This window comes from Gossypium raimondii, chromosome 12 (assembly GCF_025698545.1).
Source record: "Gossypium raimondii isolate GPD5lz chromosome 12, ASM2569854v1, whole genome shotgun sequence".
In the NCBI taxonomy this organism is placed as follows: domain Eukaryota; kingdom Viridiplantae; phylum Streptophyta; class Magnoliopsida; order Malvales; family Malvaceae; genus Gossypium; species Gossypium raimondii.
In genome coordinates, this window is record NC_068576.1 from 56,086,265 (window position 1) to 56,113,668 (window position 27,404).

General features: G+C 30.6%; 3 protein-coding genes and 1 long non-coding RNA gene across 7 annotated transcripts; 3 read left to right on the top strand and 1 right to left on the bottom strand.

Annotated features, from left to right (window-relative positions):
• The first annotated feature begins 2,661 nt into the window (after positions 1-2,661).
• On the top strand, positions 2,662-13,938 carry LOC105765535 (uncharacterized). Of its 4 annotated transcripts, XR_008192032.1 has the most exons (4): positions 2,664-2,850; positions 2,942-3,268; positions 7,275-7,610; positions 13,846-13,938. XR_008192032.1 is itself a non-coding variant. In XM_052625673.1 (3 exons), the coding sequence occupies exons 1-3, from the start codon at positions 2,769-2,771 to the stop codon at positions 7,418-7,420; spliced, it is 555 nt and encodes a 184-aa protein (XP_052481633.1). In that variant the 5' UTR covers positions 2,662-2,768; the 3' UTR covers positions 7,421-7,688. The 4 variants fall into 4 exon arrangements, 3 of the variants coding, with proteins under 3 accessions (XP_052481633.1, XP_052481632.1, XP_012440154.2); XM_052625673.1 differs by lacking the exons at positions 2,942-3,268; positions 13,846-13,938 and adding an exon at positions 6,874-7,200 and having other exon boundaries at positions 2,662-2,850; positions 7,275-7,688; XM_052625672.1 differs by lacking the exons at positions 7,275-7,610; positions 13,846-13,938 and adding an exon at positions 3,343-3,756 and having other exon boundaries at positions 2,667-2,850.
• LOC128035565 (uncharacterized) lies at positions 8,710-9,515 on the bottom strand. The gene is made up of 2 exons (XR_008192033.1): positions 9,373-9,515; positions 8,710-9,087 (listed from the first exon to the last, which is right to left on the bottom strand). It is a non-coding gene; the product is annotated as an uncharacterized LOC128035565 (long non-coding RNA).
• On the top strand, positions 12,882-23,667 carry LOC105785053 (uncharacterized). Its single transcript, XM_052625674.1, has 4 exons — positions 12,882-13,023; positions 13,109-13,435; positions 13,510-13,845; positions 23,611-23,667. Exons 1-3 carry the CDS (start codon positions 12,942-12,944, stop codon positions 13,653-13,655), a joined length of 555 nt encoding a protein of 184 aa, XP_052481634.1. The 5' UTR covers positions 12,882-12,941; the 3' UTR covers positions 13,656-13,845; positions 23,611-23,667.
• On the top strand, positions 22,660-23,667 carry LOC105765536 (uncharacterized). The gene is made up of 2 exons (XM_052625676.1): positions 22,660-23,200; positions 23,275-23,667. The coding sequence occupies exons 1-2, from the start codon at positions 22,852-22,854 to the stop codon at positions 23,418-23,420; spliced, it is 495 nt and encodes a 164-aa protein (XP_052481636.1). The 5' UTR covers positions 22,660-22,851; the 3' UTR covers positions 23,421-23,667.
• Positions 23,668-27,404: the final 3,737 nt, after the last annotated feature.

The window sequence follows — 27,404 nt, forward strand, 5'->3', positions numbered from 1 at the left end:
AATTAATAAATGATAAGTTATCACCTCATTCTGAAGAAAATCTAAAAGTTGTTTATTTTCAGAATGATGAGGATATCATCCAAAATTCTTTAGATTATTTTTTATTTTTAATTTATAATTATTTTTAATAATTGGGTTCAGGGTAAAATCGTTTTTACCTTGTCTGACTTTCCATTTCATTATGATTTTTATATTAAATTTTTTTATAAATAATCTTACTTAAACTCTTTTAAATATTATTTTTATTTTTCATATTATTTAATTAAATGGTTGAGAAACTTTAGACTGACTTTGGCTTTTGAAATCAAAAGTGGCATTCAATTCCCGTGCCACTGATAGCGGCAATAATTGACTCCCCGCTCCCTTTCGTCTCCCACTTCAACTATTCACCTTTCTTTCCTGCTTTTCCCAAGTTTTTTAATTTTATTAATTCAATCGATTATTTAATAAAATTAAATAAATTATTTAATAAATCTTCTTACTTTTTGAACGAGTCTTCGAGCTGAAACAGATAATACAGTCTTGATCAAGTATATTCATAGATCAATGATTTGTTAATGTCACTCTATCATTTTAAATGTTATGGAATTTCAATGAAATAGATTAGACAACTAATTATTATTATTATTTTGTAAAATGTTAAAATTCATTTAAATTTGAAAATAGACATTTTAAAGAAGATCAAACTCAATTTAAGTTGCACTTTTCTTTTTCTTTGTTTTTTTCTTAATTAAAATTCTTAAACTAAGAATATTTCAATGTATTGAAATTTTGTATTTTTTGTGCACCATCTAGGCATGGCAAGTATTGCTAAATACACTATTGTTTTACATTTGGTACACTTTGCTCCACTACGTAGCCTGCTTCACTATGGATATATAATATTAAAATTTATTACCACCTTCATGGATATTGGATTAGAGCTGCTTATGGGTCGGGCGGCTCGGCCCGGCCCGACGGCCCGCCCGAAATATGGGAGGGTTTCGGTAAAAATATAGGCTCGAAATATGGGCTTGGGCAAAAAAATGAGGCCCGATTAAAAAAATGGGCCGGGCCTCGGGCACCACTTTTTTGGCCCGGGCCCGGCCCGAATTTAATAATAAATATTTTATTTTTTTATTTTTTTATTTTTAAAATACTTTTTTAATTTTTTTTAATTTTAAAATATTTTTAAAATACTTTGTAAAATTTTTTTAATTTAAAAATATTTTTAAAATAATTTTTTTTTTATTTTTAAAATAATTTTTTGGTATTTATTTTAAAAACGGGCCGGGCCGGGCCGAGCCCGGGTTTATGAATTTTTCCCGGGCCGGGCCTGGACAAAATTCTAGGCCCATATTTCGGGCCGGGCCGAATTTTTTATGGGCCCGGCCCGGCCCGGCCCATGAGCACCTCTATCTTGGATGCTTCAATTTAATTGTTACTACTTATATTTAATATTTTCAATCTTTTTAAAGTCAAATAAATAATTAAATATATTTCTTCAAAAAATATTTAAACATTTTGTATATTATATTATTACATTTTTACAATTTTAATAATGTATATATACAATCATAAAATGATACTTTTATATAGTGGAGCGGATTAGAGCAGGGCAAGAAATTAATTATCATAATTGCTTCATACCTATTATCCAAAAGAAAAAGTCACCCCCTCTCGCCTCGAATCCACTTTTTAAACAAAAATAATAATAACTCCATTCAAAGTGAATCAGTTTGGATTTATAATAAAAATTATATGATAAATATTTATGATACACCCGTGATGTAATTAATAATTATATTTATAAAACATTATAAAATAAAAAATTAATTAAAATGATAAAATTAAAGTTTTGAAAGATATATCTTAAGTTTAAATCGCGTAATATTGATATCTTTTTCTAGATTTATATAAAAATATTAAAAATAAAAATTTCTCACAATAACATTTCTTATTTTATGAAAATGAATTTTAAATAATTTTACAGCCGACTGATATCAACTTAAAAAGAATTGCATGTATATGGTTAAAGAACACGTATTTGCATTTGAAAGGTTGGCATAAAAGGAGGCAGGAAAATTGCCGTAATTGGATGCATTGTTAATGGTTTTTCTACATGCAAAAAATCTAAACGGGTTTAGAATATACTTTGTTATATATAGATTATAATTAAGAAATTATTAATTATGTAATCAATATGTTTATAAAAAATAATTTAGATTTTGAAATGTTAAAGTTGAGCTTTAAAAATCATAAATTTTTCATTTTAAAGATTTATTTTAAATTTAAATTGAATTTAATAACTTTTATATAAAAATATAAAAACACTTTTAAATAACATTTTTTACTTTTTCTTACATAATTTTTTTAGAATGATTTAATAGTCGATTAAGTTTGTGACATCACATTACATATATATAAAATCCAATGCTACATAAATATCATGTTTAAAGTTTAAACACGTGTAAAAGAAATCTGCTTCTTTGCTTACGACGTGCTAAGCGGGGGTCACTAACTTCATAGTTACGAAGGAATTCCAAATAACGACCTTTTACTATCACTAAACATTAAAGTAAGGTTCGTGTCAATTTCTAACTCGAAAAATCAACCATGTGAGTTGATTTTTCAACACTCCACTGCCAAACCCCCCAAATAAACCCACTATAAAACACCCTTTTCTCAACCCCTTCCCCCCATCAATCTTCACACCAAGCAAAGCCCATAGCTGTTAATAAACACAACAAAAATCTCAGCTAGCTAGCTTTTCCCCTCCATTAAAATCCATGGCTTCCACCATTAGCAAGAAGATGACCTTGGCTATCCTTGCTCTCGCACTATTCTCCTCTTGCTTACATGCCACACTAGGTTAATTTGCATTATTTGTTACGTTAAATAGCATTGCTTTAAGCCTTTTAAGATTATAACTATGTGTGTGTGTGTGTGTGTTTTGTTGTAGGGGAAATAATATGTGAACACCTTGACCAAGACACCTGTGCTTACGCGGTGGCGTCCACAGGCAAGCGCTGTGTGCTCGAGAAGCACGTCAAGAGGAGCGGTGAAGAAGAATACACTTGCCGTACCTCCGAGATCGAAGCCGATAAGATCAACAACTGGATCGAAACTGATCAGTGCGTTAAATCGTGCGGCCTCGACCGGAAATCATTCGGTATCTCCTCCGATTCCCTCCTCGAGTCTCGCTTCACCGAAATGCTTTGCTCTCCTCAATGCTACAACGGTTGCCCCAACATCATCGATCTTTACTTCAACCTCGCCGCCGGAGAAGGTAACATTTTAGTTTTAGCGTTAAATAACAACTCGAATACGAGACCCAACATAACCGTGTCTTGTCTTTGGCAGGTATTTTTCTTCCGAAATTATGTGAAGCACAAAAAGGAAACATACGTAGAGGAATGTCGGAGATTCGGAGCTCCGGTATGGTTGCCCCGGGACCCGTCGGCGGTGTGAAGTTTTGGGGAGTTGCTCCGGCAATGGCCCCATACTAAAAGCTTTCGGGAAATTTTCATAAAGTTGTAGTAATTTTGAAATAAAGGGAAAGTTGCACTATAGCTAAGGGTTTTTCTTAAAGCCGGGTTCTTTAAGTGCATGAACCGGCGTATAATTTGGTTCGTGCATGATTTTGAGCCATGAGCTTGGTGTGTTCAACCCAATAAGATGCCACTTTCTATTAAATAGGTTTGCTTATTGTAATGGGTGTGAAAAAGAAACAATGTTATGAAATTTATAAAAGTATACTTATATTTGTGTGATTTATTCTAAATTTGCAACCTTTCTTTGTGTTAATATTATGGGATGGAAAATGATCCAAAAAAATGAAAATCATATTTACCTCCTGAGTTTGTTTTTTTTTTTTCCTTCAAATAACGCCGTGCATTGTGGTTTAAACCCTCCCAAAAGCACAACGCTGCCTATTTTTCTTCAAATTTTGACTGCCAAAAGAATAATTGTGCTCCATAATCGAGGAATCAACTATTTGATATATTTATTTCAAAGCCCCAGTTTATTGCTTTGTTGCAAATCATAATATAACAACCCGTTTTTTAGTGGTGTCCGAAACAGTAGTTTCGGGGCCATCAAGTTCGACGAGTAAGTTCGTAAATATTATTATTTAATATTTACGAGTTAAATGTGATTTTTAAAAAGGTTTTTGATTTGATAATTTATGTTATATAAGTGATTTATTAAGTCCAAATGGTTTTAGAAAATAAGGTACCGGGACTTTGTTTTTATAAATTGAGCCATAAATATTTTTATAAATATTTACGGAATGTCATTAAGGTAATATTAAAGCTCCGTTAAGAAATTTTGAGATGGCAATTCCAACAATTTATTCCACACATTATTTTGGGAAAGAAAACGTAAAAGACAATTATTTAGAGAAGTAACACCTAATTTGAGAAATAAAGATCATTTGAAAAATCAAAGTCTTTATAATAAACAACTCATGGATTTTGGGGTTAAGCTCCAACCGTCCGATAATTCCCAAATTATTAAGACTTTAAAAAAATGAAACTTTGGGAAAAAATAAAAATATCTTTCATTTAAAATTTTTCTAAGAATTGTACATCATTAATTTAAATTAATTTAAAATTTAACAATGATAAAATTAAATAAAATAAACCATAAAATTATTACATAATTTAACATATGGAAATAATGAAAATACTGATTCGAAATAAGGAATTCGGATGATTAACTTGCAAATCAATTAAATCGATTTTTATGTTTTTAATAATTTATTCTATTAAATTGAAAAAAATAATTAACTTAAAAATCGATAATTTAACGGAGCTGATTGAAATTTTGAAAACCTTAATTTTTAATTTTTTATTTATAAATTACAGTGTTCCCAAAAGTTTGGGTGAAAGGGTCCCAAAGTACGTTTGATCACTCCTTTCCTTTTTCTTTTGGGTCAAAATGTTGTCTTAAAATTCGGTGCAAAAGCCCATGAATTTACTCCATAATCGTGGGAGTGGGAACTACAATGGTCAAAACAATAACCGTCTTGAAGAGAAACATACGTACAATTTTTGCCGTAATTGACGCTCTGTCAAACAAATTTCCACATCTTGGAAATGTATTTAGCAGCCCGTCCTAACAAAAATTCTGATAGTGAAATATTTAGTACTTAAACTTTGTTAATTTTTTATTTTGGTCTTTGAACTTTCTTTTATTCATATTAGAATAGTTTTGAATTTGAATTCGTTAAAATATGACAATGTGACCCTCTGAAATAATTTCTTTATATTTTTGTGTTTTTTAGATTTGATATATTTTTAAAAGTTTAAAATTTTGCCGAGCTCAATAAGAGATTTGTTGATTGATGATCGTAATGGCTCTAAATCAGTTTAATATAAATTAGTTGATATAATTGTTTTGTGATGTATTTTTATGTAAAAAAATATTATTTTGATAGAATATAAAATGGTTTATATGTACTCATTGATGCTATATATTATAGAATGTTAATTAATAAATGATAAGTTATCACCTCATTCTGAAGAAAATCTAAAAGTTGTTTATTTTCAGAATGATGAGGATATCATCCAAAATTCTTTAGATTATTTTTATTTTTAATTTATAATTATTTTTAATAATTGGGTTCAGGGTAAAATCGTTTTTACCTTGTCTGACTTTCCATTTCATTATGATTTTTATATTATTTTTTTATAAATAATCTTACTTAAACTCTTTTAAATATTATTTTATTTTTCATATTATTTAATTAAATATTTATGATAAAAAGTTATATGACAAATATTTATGATACACCCGTGATGTAAGTGAAAAAATTCAAGTAATAATTATATTTATAAAACATTATAATAAAATAAATTAATTAAAATGATAAAATTAAAGTTTTGAAAGATATATCTTAAGTTTAAATCGCATAATATTTATTTCTTTTTCTAGATTTATATAAAAATATTAAAAATAAAAACTTCTCACAATAACATTTCTTAAAAAGAATTGCATGTATATGGCGTGTTTGCATTTGAAAGGTTGGCATAAAAGGAGGCAGGAAAATTGCCGTAATTGGATGCATTGTTAATGGTTTTTCTACATGCATAAAATCTAAACGGGTTTAGAATATACTTTGTTATATATAGATTATACTTAAGAAATTATTAATTATGTATTAAATATGTTTATAAAAAAATAATTTAGATTTTGAAATGTTAAAAATCATAAATTTTTCATTTTTAAGATTTATTTTAAATTTAAATTGAATTTTAATAACTTTTATATAAAAATATAAAAACACTTTCAAATAATATTTTTTTACTTTTTCTGAAATAATTTTTTTAGAATGATTTATTAGTCGATTAAGTTTGTGACGTCACATTACATATAAAATCCAATGCTACATAAATATCATGTTTAAAGTTTAAACACGTGTAAAAGAAATCTGCTTCTTTGCTTACGACCTGCCAAGCGGGGGTCACTAACTTCATAGTTACGAAGGAATTCCAAATAACGACCTTTTACTGTCACTGAACATTAAAGTAAGGTTCGTGTCAATTTCTAACTCGAAAAATCAACCATGTGAGTTGATTTTTCAACTCTCCACTGCCAAACCCCCCAAATAAACCCACTATAAAACACCCTTTTCTCAACCCCTTCCCCCCATCAATCTTGCTGTTAATAAACACAACAAAAATCTCAGCTAGCTAGCTTTTCCCCTCCATTAAAATCCATGGCTTCCACCATTAGCAGGAAGATGACCTTGGCTATCCTTGCTCTCGCATTATTCTCCTCTTGCTTACATGCCACACTAGGTTAATTTGCATTATTTGTTACGTTAAATAGCATTGCTTTAAGCCTTTTAAGATTATAACTATATGCGTGTGTGTGTGTGTTTTGTTGTAGGGGAAATAATATGTGAACACCTTGACCAAGACACCTGTGCTTACGCGGTGGCGTCCACAGGCAAGCGCTGTGTGCTCGAGAAGCACGTCAAGAGGAGCGGTGAAGAAGAATACACTTGCCGTACCTCCGAGATCGAAGCCGATAAGATCAACAACTGGATCGAAACTGATCAGTGCGTTAAATCGTGCGGCCTCGACCGGAAATCATTCGGTATCTCCTCCGATTCCCTCCTCGAGTCTCGCTTCACCGAAATGCTTTGCTCTCCTCAATGCTACAACGGTTGCCCCAACGTCATCGATCTTTACTTCAACCTCGCCGCCGGAGAAGGTAACATTTTAGTTTTAGCGTTAAATAACTACTCGAATACGAGACCCAACATAACCGTGTCTTGTCTTTGGCAGGTATTTTTCTTCCGAAATTATGTGAAGCACAAAAAGGAAACATACGTAGAGGAATGTCGGAGATTTGGAGCTCCGGTATGGTTGCCCCGGGACCCGTCGGCGGTGTGAAGTTTTGGGGAGTTGCTCCGGCAATGGCCCCATACTAAAAGCTTTCGGGAAATTTTCATAAAGTTGTAGTAGTTTTGAAATAAAGGGAAAGTTGCACTATAGCTAAGGGTTTTTCTTAAAGCCGGGTTCTTTAAGTGCATGAACCGGCGTATAATTTGGTTCGTGCATAATTTTGAGCCATGAGCTTGGTGTGTTCAACCCAATAAGATGCCACTTTCTATTAAATAGGTTTTCTTATTGTAATGGGTGTGAAAAAGAAACAATGTTATGAAATTTATATAAGTATACTTATATTTGTGTGATTTATTCTAAATTTGCAACCTTTCTTTGTGTTAATATTATGGGATGGAAAATGATCCAAAACAATGAAAATCATATTTACTTCCTGAGTTTGTTTTTTTTTTTTTTTCCTTCAAATAACGCCGTGCATTGTGGTTTAAACCCTCCCAAAAGCACAACGCTGCCTATTTTTCTTCAAATTTTGACTTCTAAAAGAATAAATGTGCTCCATAATCGAGGAATCAACTAATTGATATATTTATTTCAAAGGCCCAGTTTATTGCTTTGTTGCAAATAATAATATAACAGTCCGTTTTTTAGTGGTATCCGAAACAGTAGTTTCGGGGCCATCAAGTTCGACGAGTAAGTTCGTAAATATTATTATTTAATATTTACGAGTTAAATGTGATTTTTAAAAAGGTTTTTGATTTGATAATTTATGTTATATAAGTGATTTATTAAGTCCAAATGGTTTTAGAAAATAAGGTATCAGGACTTTATTTTTATAAATTGAGTCGTAAATATTTTTATAAATATTTACGGAGTGTCATTAAGGTAGTATTAAAGTTCCGTTAAGAAATTTTAATGTTTCGATAGTTAATTAATTAAAAATGATCAAGTTAAAAAAAAGTGCATTCCAGGGACTCTGTTCCCGTAAATCAGACTCGTAAATAGGAGCTAGTTGTGTAGTTAATTAGGTTTAAGTTAAGTGAATTTGCTTGAATTAAAAGTAATTAGGTACAAGGACTAAATTGCATATAGGGTGAAAGTTGAATTATAGAATAAAGAAAAATTAAAGGGACTAAAGAAGCAATTATGCCATTGACATTAATTGAGGTGGCATAAGTAAGATATTTGTGAATTTATTATATATATTATAAAATAAATACCTTAAGTATTAAGTATATATATTATATTATATAATAAATTAATGTATAATAAACAATTGTTTAAATTTCAGTTGGTTAGTGTACCTTTTTCTTTTAATTTTTATGTTTTTGAAATCCCGGTATTAAATACTACACGATCCATGTCAAAATTTTAGAAATTATTAAGTTTTTAAATGTTTTTAGTGTTGAATAATTTTAGTATTAGGGATTAAATTGATAGGTTTTTAAGTTACAAGTGAAAAAAGAATTGAATTGTAAATGTACAAGCCCAAATTTACCCGAGGCCCAAAACCCACACAACAAAGCCCAAAACCCATTACAGAGCCCAGAACCTAAAACCTTTTTTACAATTAAGCCCCAAACCCGAACAGCCCAACAGACTCAGGCCCAAATACCAAATTCAGACTAGGGTTTCAGTCTCTGAAACCCTAGCGCCGCATATGCTGACTATAGGGCCTTTGCCGCCGCCACCAGTCGCATCACTAGCTGCCACCACCGTGGAACCTGCCCACCGCCATGCCCACTTGCGCCGTCACCTGCAAAGAAGAAACAAAACAAGAAAACAGAGCAAAGAACAAAGGGGAGCACTCAGCTATAAAAACGAAAAAGATTGCATTTTTAGGGGGGCTTTTTTTTTTTCCTTCTCTTCTTTTTTTTATCTTTGTATCAAAAAATATATATCATCAACAAGAAATAAAAATCAAGCTTTAAGGTGATTTTTTAGATTCGATTTCAATCTCTCTTTTTACCTTTTTTGTTGTTTTTATTTTTTATTTCTTATTTCTTTAACGAAAATATAAAGGAGAAAAAGAGAAACTCACCGGAGGGGCTTTAAAAGCCCATTATCGCACTTCGTCGGCCGTCGATCTGGTGGCGGTGCGGCAGATATGCGAACGGCGGTGGGAGGCCGATCGTTGAGAAGGCTTTGAAAGCTTTCTGTTTTCTTTTTTCTGTAAAGGGGAAGAAAATTTAAAAAAAAAGTTAAAAACTAGGTTTAAGTGGAGGAAATAAAACGGCGCCGTTTCATTTTGGGCCCCCCCGACGCCAAAACGGCGTCGTTTTGGAGGGGGCCGGTTCGACCCGACCCGTTTAGGGAGGATCCGCGTGTTTTTGGCTCTTGGGTTATTTGCGCAATTGGTCCTTCCGATTTTGTGGCGCTTTCAAGGAAGTTTTTCGCATATTTTACAATTTTGGCCATGAATTTTCGCGTCTGTTTCGATTTGGTCCCTCGACCATGTGCGTGCTTTTCACTGCAACAGCATCGTTTGGTCAACGAGGGAATATTTCTCTTTTTAATCCCTCCATTTTTGCGCGTGTCGCAATTTGATCCTTTTCGTCTTCTTACTTTCAAATCAGCCCTGTATTTTCGTTTTATTTCAATTTAGTCAGTGTTTTTTAGCATTTTTATTATTTAACCTTATTATTATTGTTGTTGTTACTATTATTAATTATTATTAATTTTATTTTCCTTTTATTTATTTGTTACTATTATATTTAATACATTAATTAGTAATATATATATATATATATATAGATTTTAGCTTTATTTTATATCTATATATATATGCGCATACATACATATTTATAATATATACATACATAACCTTTTTTTATTTTATATAGATATAAATACTTATATGATATATATACTTTACACTTTATATATACGTACGCATATGCATATATTTTTCAATTTATATCTATATATATACATACTTATGTTTTTTATGCTTTATAATTTTTATATATATACATAGATATGCATATTTGTTTTTTATATGTAAATATATTCATATAATTTATAATTTATAATTTAAATATATAGATACACATACATAAATATTTCATCTTTTATAATTGTATTGTTGTCGTTGTTTTATTTGATATTTATTTATTCATTTATTGAAGTGTTCATTATTTTGTGAAATGCTTTAGATTTTTATTCATTTATTATTTCATGTATCTTTGATTCGTTTATTATGTATTTTATTTGTTGCTCATTTTAGTTGTGCTTGTATTATTTTACTTACATTATTATCATTGTTAATCCATGACGCTCATTTTATTTAGATTTCAAAAAATAAATTTTAAAAATATAAGTAATATTCGGTATTTTAGATCTTCGAGAGAATCGAGCCCTAACGTATTAGGTTTCGACTTTCTTCGTTGAATTTAAATAATCGAGATTACTCTTTTAAAAAGATGAAAAGCTCGTTATCAAGAATTCAATACGTTGTGTCCTAACGCATTGGATGTGACACGTTGTTTTCTCGAGACGAGGATTTTTCGAAATAAATGCAATATTCAATGTTTAATATTTTGAAAAATTGTGCCCTAACGTATTGGGTTGCGATTTCTTCATTTGAATTAAACAATTGAATATTCTTTTAAACTTTATTACACGAATCTTTTCAAACTCAAGTTTTAAACGATATCGGGAATTAAAAAAGGATCGTGTCCTAACTTACTGGTCGTGATCTCTTTTTTAATCCAAGATAGTTAAATATCTTTTAAATAAGCATTTTTTCATTCGCGTATCGGGAATTCGAGACATTGTGTCCTAACTTACTGGATATGATTCTCTGTCTCGGATAACGTGAAATATGCCCCTTTTCCTGAAAATTTTCAATGTTTTAATACAAGGATCGTATTTTTTAAAATTATTCGAAGTTATCAATTTTCGACATTCAGACATTAACTAATCAACTAGGTACCAATTTTGGGCGTTACGAGGGTACTAATCCTTCCTCGTGCGTAACCGACTCCCGAACCCGTTTTCCTGAATTTCGCGGACCAAAATTGTTGTTTTAATAAAATCAAATCGTTTATTAAAAACAACCACTTTTCGAGGTGATCCAATCACACCTCATAAAAAAGATTGGTGGCGACTCCCACTTTCGTTTTCGTTTTTTAAAACCCAAGTCGACCTCGTTTTCCATCCAAAAAATGGTGTCAACAGTAAAATAAATTGTAAATTTTGAATAATAGGGACTAAATTGTGAAAATTTCAAAATTTAAATATTTAAGTGAAATTAGAGAGTTAAATCTAGTTTAAAGTGGAAATTGAATGAAAAATAGAATTAATTGTGAAGAAATAAAAGTAGTCTCGGTTTAGGGACTAAATTGGAATTTAGACAAATGTTGAGTAAAAATTGAAATATGCAATATGGAATTGAATTGTATTGCATTGATGAATTTTAATTTATTTATTGCACAACTAAAGTCATACCGAAATCCTAGACTAAAAAGGGGAAAGATAAAGTCAACGAGGAATAGCTTGGAATTTCTGATTTGTATTTCTAAAATCTGAATCTAGTTATTAATAGTTGTATTTTGATTTAATGCTTATGGTAAGTGGTTGAGGTGAGTATTTGACACTTTGACATTGAATTGAATTAAAAGTTGATTGAATTGATTGAATTGACTTTTTGACTTGAAATGAATATATATGTGCAAATATGATAATTGAATATTGGTTGCATTTGGAAAGTGAAATTAAACCCTATTAACTGTATCGGGCTGAGTCGGATATAGATGGCATGGCATAGGATTGGAAGAGTTCAAGGATTTCTTCGATTCGATGAGACACTGGGTGTCAATTTACTACTTCGGATTAATTCGATGAGGCACAGGGTGCCAATTTACTTCGGTTTAGCCGATGAGACACTGGGTGTCAAATTATTACTTTGAATTATCCGATGAGGCACTGGATGCCAAACTGGTGAGGTGGTTGGATCTGTGTATCCGTTCGAGTTCGAGTCGTGTTAATAGGGGTAAATGAATAAATAAGTTCTATAATTGATATTGAAATGGTATGGTATGAGAAATGGAAATGAAATAGCGAATTGAGTATGGAATGAATAAAGCAACTGTATAAATGAAATATGAGTTAAACTGTGAAAAACTATTTATATAGCAAGTATGAGAATTGAGATATTTGTGAAACAAATGAAAAATGATATGGTTGTTGTAATATTTAAATATTAATATGTGTTTATATTTCAATTGTATATTTGTAATTTTTATCTTTAAATATTCAGATTATAGAAATACCACTAAGTTTAAACACGTGTAAAAGAAATCTGCTTCTTTGCTTACGACCTTCCAAGTGGGGGTCACTAACTTCATAGTTACGAAGGAATTCCAAATGACGACCTTTTACTGTCACTGAACCTTAAGGTAAGGTTCGTGTCAATTTCTAACTCGAAAAATCAACCATGTGAGTTGCTTTTTCAACTCTCCACTCCCAAACCCCCCAAATAAACCCACTATAAAACACCCTTTTCTCAACCCCTTCCCCCCATCAATCTTCACACCAATCAAAGCCCATACCTGTTAATAAACACAACAAAAATCTCAGCTAGCTAGCTTTTCCCCTCCATTAAAATCCATGGCTTCCACCATTAGCAGGAAGATGACCTTGGCTATCCTTGCTCTGGCATTATTCTCCTATTGCTTACAAGCCACACTAGGTTAATTTGCATTATTTGTTACGTTAAATAGCATTGATTTAAGCCTTTTAAGATTATAACTATATGTGTGTGTGTTTTGTTGTAGGGGAAATAATATGTGAACACCTTGACCAAGACACCTGTGCTTACGCGGTGGCGTCCACAGGCAAGCGCTGTGTGCTCGAGAAGCACGTCAAGAGGAGCGGTGAAGAAGAATACACTTGTCGTACCTCCAAGATCGAAGCCGATAAGATCAACAACTGGATCGAAACCGATCAGTGCGTTAAATCGTGCGGCCTCGACCGAAAATCATTCGATATCTCCTCCAATTCCCTCATCGAGTCTCGCTTCACCGAAATGCTTTGCTCTCCTCAATGCTACAACGGTTGCCCCAACGTCATCGATCTTTACTTCAACCTCGCCGCCGGAGAAGGTAACATTTTAGTTTTAGCGTTAAATAACAACTCGAATACGAGACCCAACATAACTGTGTCTTGTCCTTGGCAGGTATTTTTCTTCTGAAATTATGTGAAGCACAAAAAGGAAACATATGTAGAGGAATGTCGGAGATCCGGAGCTCCGGTATGGTTGCCCCGGGACCCGTCGGCGGTGTGAAGTTTTGGGGAGTTGCTCCGGCAATGGCGCCATACTAAAAGCTTTCGAGAAATTTTCATAAAGTTGTAGTAGTTTTGAAATAAAGGGAAAGTTGCACTATAGCTAAGGGTTTTTCTTAAAGCCGGGTTCTTTAAGTACATGAACCGGCGTATAATTTGGTTCGTGCATGATTTTGAGCCATGTGCTTGGTGTGTTCAACCCAATAAGATGCCACTTTCTATTAAATAGGTTTGCTTATTGTAATGGGTGTGAAAAAGAAACAATGTTATGAATTTTATATAAGTATACTTATATTTGTGTGATTTATTCTAAATTTGCAACCTTTCTTTGTGTTAATATTACGGGATGGAAAATGATCCAAAAAATGAAAATCATAATTACTTCCTGAGTTTGTTTTTTTTTTCCCTTTAAATAACACCGTGCATTGTAGTTTAAACCCTCCCAAAAGCACAACGCTGCCTATTTTTCTTCAAATTTTGACTGCCAAAAGAATAAATGTGCTCCATAATCGAGGAATCAACTAATTGATATATTTATTTCAAAGGCCCAGTTTATTGCTTTGTTGCAAATCATAATATAACAACCCGTTTTTTAGTGGTGTCCGAAACAGTAGTTTCGGGACCATCAAGTTCGACGAGTAAGTTCGTAAATATTATTATTTAATATTTACATGTTAAATGTGATTTTTAAAAAGGTTTTTGATTTGATAATTTATGTTATATAAGTGATTTATTAAGTCCAAATGGTTTTAGAAAATAAGGTACCGGGACTTTGTTTTTATAAATTGAGCCGTAAATATTTATAAAATATTTACGGAGTGTCATCGAGGTAGTATTAAAGTTCTGTTAAGAAATTTTAATGTTTCGATAGTTAATTAATTAAAAAGGATCAAGTTAAAAAAAGTGCATTCCAGGGACTCCGTTCCCGTAAATCGGACTCGTAAATAGGAGTTAGTTGTGTAGTTAATTAGGTTTCAGTTAAGTGAATTTGCTTGAATTAAAAGTAATTAGGTACAAGGACTAAATTGCATATAGGGTAAAAGTTGAATTATATCTTAAAGAAAATTAAGGGACTAAAGAAGCAATTATGCCATTGACATTAATTGAGGTGGCATAAGTAAGATATTTGTGAATTTATTATATATATTATAAAATAAAAACCTTAAGTATTAAGTATATATATTATATTATATAATAAATTAATGTATAATAAACAATTGTTTAAAGTTCAATTGGTTAGTGTCCTTTTCTTTTAATTTTATGTTTTGGAATCCGTTATTAAATACTACAAGATCCATGTCAAAATTTTAGAAATTATTAAGTTTTTAAATGTTGTTAATGTTGAATAATTTTAGTATTAGGGATTAAATTGATAGATTTTTAAGTTACAAGTGAAAAGAATTGAATTTTAAAATAAATTGTAAATTTTGAGTAATAGGGACTAAATTGTGAAAAATTCAAAATTTAAAGATTTAAGTGAAACTAGAGAGTTAAATCTAGTTTAAAGTGGAAATTGAATGAAAATATAGAATTGATTGTGAAGAAATAAAAGTAGTCTCGGTTTAGGGACTAAATTGGAATTTAGACAAATGTTGAGTAAAAATTGAAATATGCAATATGGAATTGAATTGTATTGTATTGATGAATTTTAATTTATTTATTGCACAACTAAAGTCATACCGAAATCCTAGACTAAAAAGGGGAAAGATAAAGTCAACGAGGAATAGCTTGGAATTTCTGATTTGTATTTCTAAAATCTGAATCTAGTTATTAATAGTTGTATTTTGATTTAATGCTTATGGTAAGTGGTTGAGGTGAGTATTTGACACTTTGACATTGAATTGAATTAAAAGTTGATTGAATGGATTGAACTGATTTTTTGAATTGAAATGAATATATATGTGCAAATATGATAATTGAATATTGGTTGTATTTGGAAAGTGAAATTAAACCCTATTAACTGTATCGGGCTGAGTCGGATATAGATGGCATGTCATAAGATTGGAAGAGTTCAGGGATTTCTTCGACTTCGATTCGATGAGACACTGGGTGTCAATTTACTACTTCAGATTAATTCGATGAGGCACTGGATGCCAATTTACTTCGGTTTAGCCGATGAGACACTGGGTGTCAAATTATTACTTTGAATTATCCGATGAGGCACTGGGTGCCAAACTGGTGAGGTGGTTGGATCCGTGTATCTGTTCGAGTCAGAGTCGTGTGAATAGGGGTAAATGAATAAATAAGTTCTATAATTGATATTGAAATAGTATAGTATGAGAAATGGAAATGAAATAGCTAATTGAGTATGGAATGAATAAAGCAACTGTATAAATGAAATGTGAGTTAAACTGTGAAAAACTATTTATATAGCAAGCATGAGAATTGAGATATTTGTGAAACAAGTGAAAAATGATATGGTTGTTGTAATATTTAAATATTAATATGTGTTTATATTTCAATTGTATATTTGTAATTTTTTATCTTTAAATATTCGGATTATAGAAATACCACTAAGTTTTACTCAGCGTATGATTTTGTTTCCCTTGCGCAAGTTAGGTACTTAACTTTTGATCGTCCATTCAACATCTAACAATGAGCCCGAACTCAAATGTGGTGATATTTATCCTTTGTGTTGGCATGTCGTTAGGGTGTCTAAATAATAGTTATTTTGTGATTTGATTGCAAATGAGGTTATAAGTTTAATTTTGATTGGTTTTATACATATAAATATGTGTTTGTTTTTGAAGACATATTATGGCATGATAAATTGAACAAATCTAGATAGGTGCATGTGAATTTAATTCTATGTTTAAGTGCTCATAAACTAGGCAAATTGATTTGGATTTGGTATGTTTATATTTTGGATTAAAATGATGCTTTGATGACTTGTTTTAATGATATAAAATGTTTGAAATTTCTATCTGTTTGATCTGTAAACTCCGGTAATGCTTCGTAACCTAGTTCCAGTGAGGGATACGGGTTGGGGGTGTTTCACATAACTAATCTTATCTATGTTGAATTAGGCGAAGTTGGGATTTATTTGAAGTTTGATTTAATATAATACACAAATTTAAAAAAGGTTTATATGTTTAAAAATATCTTAAGAAAATATAAATAAATTTATGTATTAATTTCACATCCAATTAAGTTTTTGTCATTAATTAAAATAATCAATTAAGTCCCTCTATTAACGGTATTTGTCATTGATTATGTTGACCGTTAAAATAAATTAGCGAACCAATCAAATGGTGACACGTGATAATTTTTGGTTTAATCTAGTATTTTTCTAATAAAAGTGATTAAAATATCACAAAAAAAATGAAAATTGTTATAAACTTGTAAAAATTATAATTGAATTCCACAATAGCCATCACTTTTGCTTCCCATTCTTTTGGCAGGTTATTGAGTAATCTAGTCATCATTTCTTTGTTGGAATAAGCCTTTCCAAGTGCCTCCAATCCATTAATGATGTTGGTCAATCTATTAGACATGTCTTTGATGCTCTCCTCCGTCTTCATCTTGAAAAGCTCATAGTCAAGTGTGAGTAAATCAATCTTGCATTCCTTGGCTTGGCTTGTTCTTTCATGAATAGTGGCAAGTTTGTCCCAAATCTCCTTGGCACTTCGACATTGGGACACTTTATTATACTCATTAGGTCATAATGCACAAAAAAGGGCGTGTGTTGCCTTAGCATTGAGTTGAGCCTTCTTTTTGTCACATTCTTCCTACTCATCTTCTGTAACAGCCCAATTTTCAGTAGTTTCAGAACAGTGATTTGAGATCACTAAATTCGATGAAAAAGTTAGAAAATTTTATTAATTAATAATTATAAGTTAAGCGTGATTTTAGAAATATTTTTGAATGAGTGAATTTTATGATTTTAAGAAAAAATTATTAGGTAAATTGGGTCAAAAACGAGGTATCGAGACCTCAATATTATAAACTGAGTTGTAAATATTTTTAAAAATATTTACGGAGTGTCGTTAGGGTTGTATTAAATTTTCGTTAAGAAATTTTAATGTTCGATGATTAATTGATTAAAAATATTGAATTAAAAAAGGGTATTCCGGAATTTGTTCCGATAAATCGGACTCGTGAATATTTATTATAAATATTTACGAAGTTAGTTGTGTAGTTAATTAGATTTTGATTAAGTGAATTTGTCTAAATTGAGGTTAATTATGAAAAGGATTAAATTGCAATAGAGATAAAAGTTTAATTATAAATTAAAGAAAAGTTAAAAGGACCAAATAGGCAATTATGCCATCAGCCTAAATTGAGGCGGCATAATGAAAGAAATATCTGAGATATTTTAGTTTATATTATATTATGTTTTCTTAAATAATAAGTATATTGTTATATTATATTATTATATTATTATATTATTATAATAAAAGAAACAATGAAATAGAAGATAGAAAAAGAGAATAGAAACAGAGAGCAAAACGAAAACAGGGGAGAAAGGAAAGAAAAAGAAAAAGGGAAGGAAAGAAGGAAAATTTGGGGTTTTAAGGTTCAAAGTTAATTTGGTAAGTCAATTTAATCCATTTTCTCTTAGTTTTGATGTTTTTGGAATCCTAGAGATAAATATTGCTTGATTTATGTTGATATTTTGAAAGTTTATTAGATTATTAGATCTTGTTCATGTTGAATTAATTGATGAATTAGGGTTAAATTGATTGAAATTCAAGTTAGAAGTTAATAAAGGATTTAATTGTAAAATAAAGTGTAAGTTTTGAATAGTAGGGACTAAATTGAAAGAATCCCGAAATTAGGAATTTATGATAAAAATGAAGAGTTAAAATGAGTTTATAGTAAGAATTAAGAAAGAATATGGAGATAGATTGGGAAAAATAAAGTTAGTATTGATAAGGGATTAAATTAGAATTTAGGTAAAGTTTAGATATAAATGAAAATATTTTGATGAAATTGTGTATTAATGATTTTTAATTGTTTAATTACGTAGCTAATGTCGTGCAAGAGTCATTGTCCGAGAAAGGAAATGAGAAGGTGAACAATGAGTGACTCGAGAGAAATTTCGGTTAGTATTACCATAATTCGAATTTAATTATTAATTGTTGACATTTAAATTAATATACATGATAAGCAAATTAAGGTAAATATCATGATTGAATTGAATAAATATATATATATATATATATACGTATTGATATTGAATTTATTGATAGTAATTGTTAAATTTTGAATAATATGTTTAGTAAATAAAATAAGGTGAATCTCGATATTGAATTAAATGAATTAAAAATATGAATTGAATAAAAGTGAACTAAATTATGATTATGTGTGAATATGTGAATTGTGTGTAGATTAAAAATGGTTTGAATTGAATCAAAGTATGATTTTATGTGAATATCTGAAACATGTATTGGTATTGAATTGTATATTGATTAGAAAGTAGGAAGTGAATCTGAATTGAATTGTGATTGAATCGAAAGTGAATTTGAAATAGAAAAATGTATTGAATCAAATGGTGATTAAATTGGAATGATTTGAATTGAAATGATGAGAAAGTGATTGAATTGAAATGTGATCCGGAAACCCTATTAACTAGTCGGGCTGAGTCGGATATAGTTGGCATGCCATAGGATTGGAAGAGTTCAGGGATACTTCGACCTCGAGTCGATGAGACACTGGGTGTCATACTGTTACTTCGGATAGATTCGATGAGGTACTGGGTACCAACTTACTTCGGCTTGGCCGATGAGACACTGGGTGTCACTTTATTGCTTCGAACTATCCGATGAGGCACTGGGTGTCATTCTGGTGTGTTTGGTTGGATCCGTGTATCCGCCAAAGTCCGAGTCAAGTTAATAGGGGTAAATGAATAAATTATGATAATATAAAATTTGTTGAATGATCTTGAATATGAATTGAAATAAGATATTCAATTGAGACATGGAAATGAAATGTATGAACCATTGGTTCAAGAAATAGATAACGATATAGTTCATGAAATGGTTTTGGTAGTATAAGATGATGTAAAAATATAAATAAAGAAAAGCAAATTGAAATAGCTATTGCTAAGAAATGAGAAGTGAAAATAAAATGATTTGAAATAGTGAAATAATATGTGAATTTAATTGAATACAAGTTATTGAAATTTATTTATGGATTTAATGAATAAATTGAGTGATAAAAGATTTTAAGTATAAATTGAATATAAATAGAAATGATAATGAATGAGTTGATAAATTGATTGAATTTGTATGAATTTGGAATGAGTTATTAGAATGAGATGTGGAAAAAAATTCAATGAAATTGAGACAGTGAAATAAGGTACGAGTACAATTAAATACAAGATTTAAAATATTGCTTATTGTTATTAATTATCAAGTTGATTTAAAGTACGAAATAATTAATGAATAATTGTAGACATCAATTAAATGTATATAATTTATTGATTAATGTTATTAATTTGAATTATGGTAATACCACTGAGTATTCCTATACTCAGTGTACGGTTGTTTCTGTGCGCAGGTTAAGTTAAAGTCGGATTGTTGAATCAGCATCCAAAGCCGATTCTAAACTAATTGTGGTGGTGAACATTTCTTTTAGGTATGGCATGTATAGGAATTTAGTCATTTTGTATGTTTGTAATTATAATTTTGCTATAGAATGATGTGTAAGTATTTGACAATGAATGGTTGTTTAAAAGGTCAAGGATGAAGTTATTTGTTGTTATAGAAGTCTAGGTGATAAATTATGTACGAAAATCATGAAAGGGTAAAATTTTGCAAAGAAACAGAATTCAGGCAGCAACAGTGATGTGACTTTGAAAAATCACCTAGGATAGTATAAAGTGAATTAGAGGGTGAATGATATATAGAATTAAATCTTGATGAGTCTATTTTCATAGAAAAATAACGGTTTAACAAAAGGAATTTTATATTTTGAGATATGAGAATTTTAATAAGACAGGGTCGGTCAAATTTGTTTTTGGAGTCCCCTGTTCTGAGTTTAGAAAATCATTAAAAACTGTATAAAAATGGTTATATATGTATAAATTCCTTATTGAGTCTATTTTCTGTAGAAACAAGTAAGAATTACATATGAAAATCCTACAGTGAGAAATTTTATTTTTAGTGGCAAGAGGACAGGACAGTTAAGTAGTGAAATAGGGAAGACTTTAACTAATAAGCTGTACTAATTGGCTGAACCAAAAATTCTGAAATTTTTATGGTAAGTAGATATATGAGTCTAGTTTCAGGAAAAATTTACGGAGTTAAATTTCAAGTTCCGTAGCTCGATTTATAATTAATTTAGTAATTGCTGCGCGATTAGACAGATTGCTGTAAATAGTGAAATTAATTTTCAAAACAAGTTTTTATGCTTCGAATTAGTGTGATAAGCTAAGTAATGTCTCGTGCTCGACTTCGGCAACGGTCTCGGGTAAGGGGTGTTACATCTTCGTTCTTGGGTATTATCGAAAACTATTTGTGATTATCCTCCAAACATGGCAATTATTTGTTTGAATGAAGAGCTTTTTCCTTGTCTTCTAATATGAGTAGCTCTCTCCATTAAAAAATGGTGGTCTCGCAATTGATTGACCATCACCCAAGCTAGTTGCGCCAAAATCTAGGCATAGCAATGGGCAGAGCAAGTATTGCTAAATACACTATTGTTTTATATTTGGTACACTTTGCTCCACTACTTAGCCTGCTTCACTATGGGTGTATAATATTAAAATTTACTACCACCTTCCTGGATATTAGATGCATCTATTTCTGCTCCAACCTCGCTCCGCTTCAATTTAATTGTTACTACTTATATTTAATATTTTCAATCTTTTTAAAGTCAAATAAATAATTAAATATATTTATTCAAAAAAATATTTAAACATAAATATATAATTTTGTATATTATATTATTACATTTTACCCTTTTAATAGTTTATATATACAATCATAAAATGATAATTTTATATAGTGGAGTGGATTAGAGCAGGGCAAGCAATTAATTATCATAATTGCTTCATACCTATTATCCAAAAGAAAAAGTCACCCCGTCCCGCCTCGAATCCACTTTTTAAACAAAAAAAATTAACTCCATTCAGAGTGAATCAGTTTGGATTTATAAAAAATTTATATGACAAATATTTATGATACACCCGTGATGTAAGTGAAAAAATTCAAGTAATAATTATATTTATAAAACATTATAAAATAAAAAATTTAATTAAAATGATAAAATTAAAGTTTTCAAAGATATATCTTAAGTTTACATCGCATAATATTTATATCTTTTTCTAGATTTATATAAAAATATTAAAAATAAAAAATTCTCACAATAACATTTCTTATTTTATGAAAATGAATTTTAAATAAATTTACAGCCGACTGATATCAACTTAAAAAGAATTGCATGTATATGGTCAAAGAACACGTGTTTGCATTTGAAAGGCTGGCATAAAAGGAGGCAGGAAAATTGCCGTAATTGGATGCATTGTTAATGGTTTTTGTTATATATAGATTATAATTAAGAAATTATTAATTATGTAATAAATATGTTTATAAAACAATAAAATAGATTTTGAAATGTTAAAGTTGAGCTTTAAAAATCATAAAATTTTCATTTTTAAGATTTATTTTAAATTTAAATTTAATTTAATAGCTTTAATATAAAAATATAAAAACACTTTCAAATAATATTTTTTACTTTTTCTTAAATAATTTTTTTAGAATGATTTAATAGTCGATTAAGTTTGTGACATCACATTACATATAAAATCCAATGCTACATAAATATCATGTTTAAAGTTTAAACACGTGTAAAAGAAATCTGCTTCTTTGCTTACGACCTGCCAAGCGGGGGTCACTAACTTCATAGTTACGAAGGAATTCCAAATAACGACCTTTTACTGTCACTGAACATTAAAGTAAGGTTCGTGTCAATTTCTAACTCGAAAAATCAACCATGTGAGTTGCTTTTTCGACTCTCCATTGCCAAACCCCCCAAATAAACCCACTATAAAACACCCTTTTCTCAACCCCTTCCCCCCATCAATCTTGCTGTTAATAAACACAACAAAAATCTCAGCTAGCTAGCTTTTCCCCTCCATTAAAATCCATGGCTTCCACCATTAGCAGGAAGATGACCTTGGCTGTCCTTGCTCTCGCATTTTTCTCCTCTTGCTTACAAGCCACACTAGGTTAATTTGCATTATTTGTTACATTAAATAGCATTGCTTTAAGCCTTTTAAGATTATAACTATATGTGTGTGTGTTTTGTTGTAAGGGAAATAATATGTGAACACCTTGACCAAGACACCTGTGCTTACGCGGTGGCGTCCACAGGCAAGCGCTGTGTGCTCGAGAAGCACATCAAGAGGAGCTGTGAAGAAGAATACACTTGTCGTACCTCCGAGATCGAAGCCGATAAGATCAACAACTGGATCGAAACCGATCAGTGCGTTAAATCGTGCGGCCTCGACCGGAAATCATTCGGTATCTCCTCCGATTCCCTCCTCGAGTCTTGCTTCACCGAAATGCTTTGCTCTCCTCAATGCTACAACGGTTGCCCCAATGTCATCGATCTTTACTTCAACCTCGCCGCCGGAGAAGGTAACATTTTAGTTTTAGCGTTAAATAACAACTTGAATACGAGACCCAACATAACCGTGTCTTGTCTTTGGCAGGTATTTTTCTTCCGAAATTATGTGAAGCACAAAAAGGAAATATACGTAGAGGAATGTCGGAGATTCGGAGCTCCGGTATGGTTGCCCCGGGACCCGTCGGTGGTGTGAAGTTTTGGGGAGTTGCTCCGGCAATGGCGCTATACTAAAAGCTTTCGGGAAATTTTCATAAAGTTGTAGTAGTTTTGAAATAAAGGGAAAGTTGCACTATAGCTAAGGGTTTTTCTTAAAGCCGGGTTCTTTAAGTGCATGAACCGGCGTATAATTTGGTTCGTGCATGATTTTGAGCCATGAGCTTGGTGTGTTTAACCCAATAAGATGCCACTTTCTATTAAATAGGTTTGCTTATTGTAATGGGTGTGAAAAAGAAACAATGTTATGAAATTTATATAAGTATACTTATATTTGTGTGATTTATTCTAAATTTGCAACCTTTCTTCGTGTTAATATTATGGGATGGAAAATGATCCAAAAAAATTAAAATCATAATTACTTCCTGATTTTGTTTTTTTTTTCCTTCAAATAACGCCGAGCATTGTGGTTTAAACCCTCCCAAAAGCACAACGCTGCCTATTTTTCTTCAAATTTTGACTGCCAAAAGAATAAATGTGCTCCATAATCGAGGAATCAACTATTTGATATATTTATTTCAAAGCCCCAGTTTATTGCTTTGTTGCAAATCATAATATAACAGCCCGTTTTTTATTGGTGTCCGAAACAGTAGTTTCGGGGCCATCAAGTTCGTCAAGTAAGTTCGTAAATATTATTATTTAATATTTACGAGTTAAATGTGATTTTTAAAAAGGTTTTTGATTTGATAATTTATGTTATATAAGTGATTTATTAAGTCCAAATGGTTTTAGAAAATAAGGTATCGGACTTTGTTTTAATAAATTGAGCCGTAAATATTTTTATAAATATTTTTATGAACGTCCTATTACTAAATTCATTAGTTTTTGATTTTATGAATGAATTTGAAAGTTGCTATGAATATGTGCTGGAAGTTTATGATGAAATAGGATGAAATTGAAGCTTTAATTTGTTTATGAGATGATTTTATTAGGTAATTTCAATAGAAATTGATTTGTATAACTTAATTGTGAAAAAGTTTGAAATTAAAGTCTAGTGCTAAAATTTTGATTTCCAAAACTTATAAAGTAGTTTAAAGTGATGGGATAAAGTGTTAATTGAGAAAAATCAGCTCAATTGAGAGGTTAATTGAGAAGGGATGAAATTATCATTTATTGAAAGTTTAGGGAAAATAGTAATTAACATCATACACTAAAACAGTTTTGGACAGCAGCAGTACTCTAACTTTGAAAATCACCAAAATTCTATAAATCGAATTAGAGGATGAATAAAATATGAAATTAAATATTATTGAGTCTAGTTTCTTATAAAAGAAACGATGTAAGCAATGGAATTGTAAATCATGAGATATAATATATTTTGTGAGACAAGGTCAGAATGAATTCAGGTTCCCTGTTCTGACTTTGAAAAATCATTAAAATTTTAAAAAATTATTATGAGTTATAATTTATATGGTTATAATCCTTAATAAGTCTATTATCAGAAGAAACAAATGGAAACATCATAAAAATTCTGTACAATGAGATAATTAATTTTTAGTGAAGAGGGGTCGGAACTGTCAAACAATGAAACAGGGGAAACTTTAAAGAATAAAATGTACTTATTGGATAAACAAAAAATTCTGAAAATTTTATGGTAAGAAGATATGTGAGTCTAGTTTAAGGGAAAATTAACGGATCTTAATTTGGAGTTCTTTAGCTCAATATATAAATAATTTAGTGACTGTGACTCAGTGAGACAGCTTTGAATGCACTATAAAAAATAATGGAATTATAGAGAATGTTACATATGAACATGAAAAGTATTAGATTAATGATTAAATTTATTTATTTAGATCCGGAAAATTCAAATACGAAGCAAGATCGAGGAAAATAAAAAGTTCGGGATTAGTAGATTTTTGGTTATGAACAAGTGTCGAGGTAAGTTCGTGTAACTTGAATTATATTCTTAAATGCTTGAAATGTTTGTTATTGATGTGAAAATGATTTGGATGTTTATTGTATGATAATTGATAAAGTATTGATATTCTTGATGAAAAGAAAAAAATAAATCCCGGTTGAATGAAAGGAAAATTCGATGGATCTCTGAAAAGGAATTGACGGTAAAAATGATCTAGCCCGGACGGGTGATCCTATCCTGATATAGCCCTCCCGAAGAATATGTGGAAAATAGATTTAGCCCGGACGGGTAATCCGAATTAGGGTCTGAATTTAGCCTGGACTGGTAATTCAGATCCAAGCTCATTAGAGTAATTGTCGTTGCAGGGGATTTAGCCTGGACTGGTAATCCCGACAATACTCTATGAGTTTATATTATAGGGGATTTAGCCTGGACTGGTAATCCCGCTGTAAGGATGAGGTTCGCGGGAGTGTGCTCTCTGAAATAGAAATGTGCGCACATGAATATGAATTGATGGACCCGGATTTGTACACTAAAGTGTACCACTGAAAATCCATCAAAATTCCGAGAAATTTAACGGGATAAATATGGAAAAAAATAACATGGGAATGGAAAATATGGAATTGATGAGCTCATCAATCATTTGTCTTTGTAATTAATTTATATGATGTTTACTTAACTAATGCAAAAGTTGAGTTTGTATGTGATAGGTATATGTTTATGTGAATTGGATGTGTGCTTGTGTTATTAAATGAAAGGTGTATAATATGGTAAGTATAATTCTTGTTACATGAACTTACTAATTACAATGTGGTTACCCCGTTCTCTTTTTCCCTATTTTGTAGTGCTCGGGAGCTCGAAGGTTGGAGATTAGTCGGAGCTTTATCACACTATCAACCATATCTTTTGGTATTTGAAAATGACTTATTTTGAAAGAATGGCATGTATAGACTAAATACCAATATTACATAGAAATGAATGCTTTTAACTTAGCTGTTGGTATGGCTAGAGTAAGTATAACTTTGAGATTTTGCGAAAAATTTCTTATGGCTTCGATTTAATATCAATTTAGTCCTGATGTATGTTTTGGGCTTCGAAGGCCCATCCAGGGGAAGTCATGACATGATTCGATAAATGAATAGTAACTAAACTCGTAATAACAGAAAATTTAATTCAGTAAAATCTGGTAATGCCTCGTATCCTATTCCGGCAACGGAAACGGGTAGGGGGTATTACACTTAATACATAGATTTATGAGTGAGAAAAAATATTACAATAAGCTCTCAATAATATGTACAATAGAAATGAAGAAAATAAGGATTTTAAGTTGATTCCATTGTGTATGATGCTTGGATATGTCTCTCTTGTATTTATACCGAGGAACAAGTTTATGGACGTTTATAGCCATTGGAGATGGATTTCAGTTGTTGGAAGCATTAATTTAAGGCTTAATTGGAGTTGTAGATAGGCATGTATCGGTACAAGTTGATTTGTGCTAGTAGAAGTCTTTAAAATTATAATCGTTGGAGTTCGATGTACTAGTAGAAGTTTGAAGGGTTCAGACTTTTCAGACTTGTACCGATAAAAAGTGCAAGGGAATCCAAAAATTACTTACTGACTTACTTGTATCAGTAGAAGTCCTCCTTAAGTATTAGTGGAAGTCTGGATGCTCTCTGATTTACTTCTACTAGCAGAACTTCCTCCAAGTATCGATACAGCTTTCTAGACTTGTATAAAATGAGTTTAAAACACTTAAAAATATTTTGGATTGACTAAAAAATATTTAGATAAATTAAAACACATTTAAAACATGTTTTGAGTAGTTTTACAAGTTTTGAAATATTTAACAAAACTTTCAATAATTATTTTCACCAAATGACTTAAGAAATATAAACAATAATTTATCTTATTATATCAAAAGCTTGAAACATTAAAGATAACAACTATGAAAAAAATTCCTTAAATTATTTATATTTATAAATTTTAAAAAAATAAATAAAATTATTTTTAAAAGGAAAATATATAAATTTATTAAATAATAAATAAAAATAACATACATTTTATAATAAAAAATTATAATAATACGGGCCAAACCGAATTTGAGTGAGTATTATCATACATGGGCTAAACCCTTCTAGGCCCAA

Excerpts from the sequence above, each read along its gene's own strand:
- LOC105765536 (XM_052625676.1), top strand. The coding sequence starts at position 22,852 with ATGTGTGTGTGTTTTGTTGTAAGGGAAATAATATGTGAACACCTTGAC. Across the intron at positions 23,201-23,274 it reads CAACCTCGCCGCCGGAGAAG|GTATTTTTCTTCCGAAATTA; the intron begins GTAACATTTTAG and ends TGTCTTTGGCAG.
- LOC105785053 (XM_052625674.1), top strand. The coding sequence starts at position 12,942 with ATGGCTTCCACCATTAGCAGGAAGATGACCTTGGCTATCCTTGCTCTG. Across the intron at positions 13,024-13,108 it reads TTGCTTACAAGCCACACTAG|GGGAAATAATATGTGAACAC; the intron begins GTTAATTTGCAT and ends GTTTTGTTGTAG. Across the intron at positions 13,436-13,509 it reads CAACCTCGCCGCCGGAGAAG|GTATTTTTCTTCTGAAATTA; the intron begins GTAACATTTTAG and ends TGTCCTTGGCAG.
- LOC105765535 (XM_052625673.1), top strand. The coding sequence starts at position 2,769 with ATGGCTTCCACCATTAGCAAGAAGATGACCTTGGCTATCCTTGCTCTC. Across the intron at positions 2,851-6,873 it reads TTGCTTACATGCCACACTAG|GGGAAATAATATGTGAACAC; the intron begins GTTAATTTGCAT and ends GTTTTGTTGTAG. Across the intron at positions 7,201-7,274 it reads CAACCTCGCCGCCGGAGAAG|GTATTTTTCTTCCGAAATTA; the intron begins GTAACATTTTAG and ends TGTCTTTGGCAG.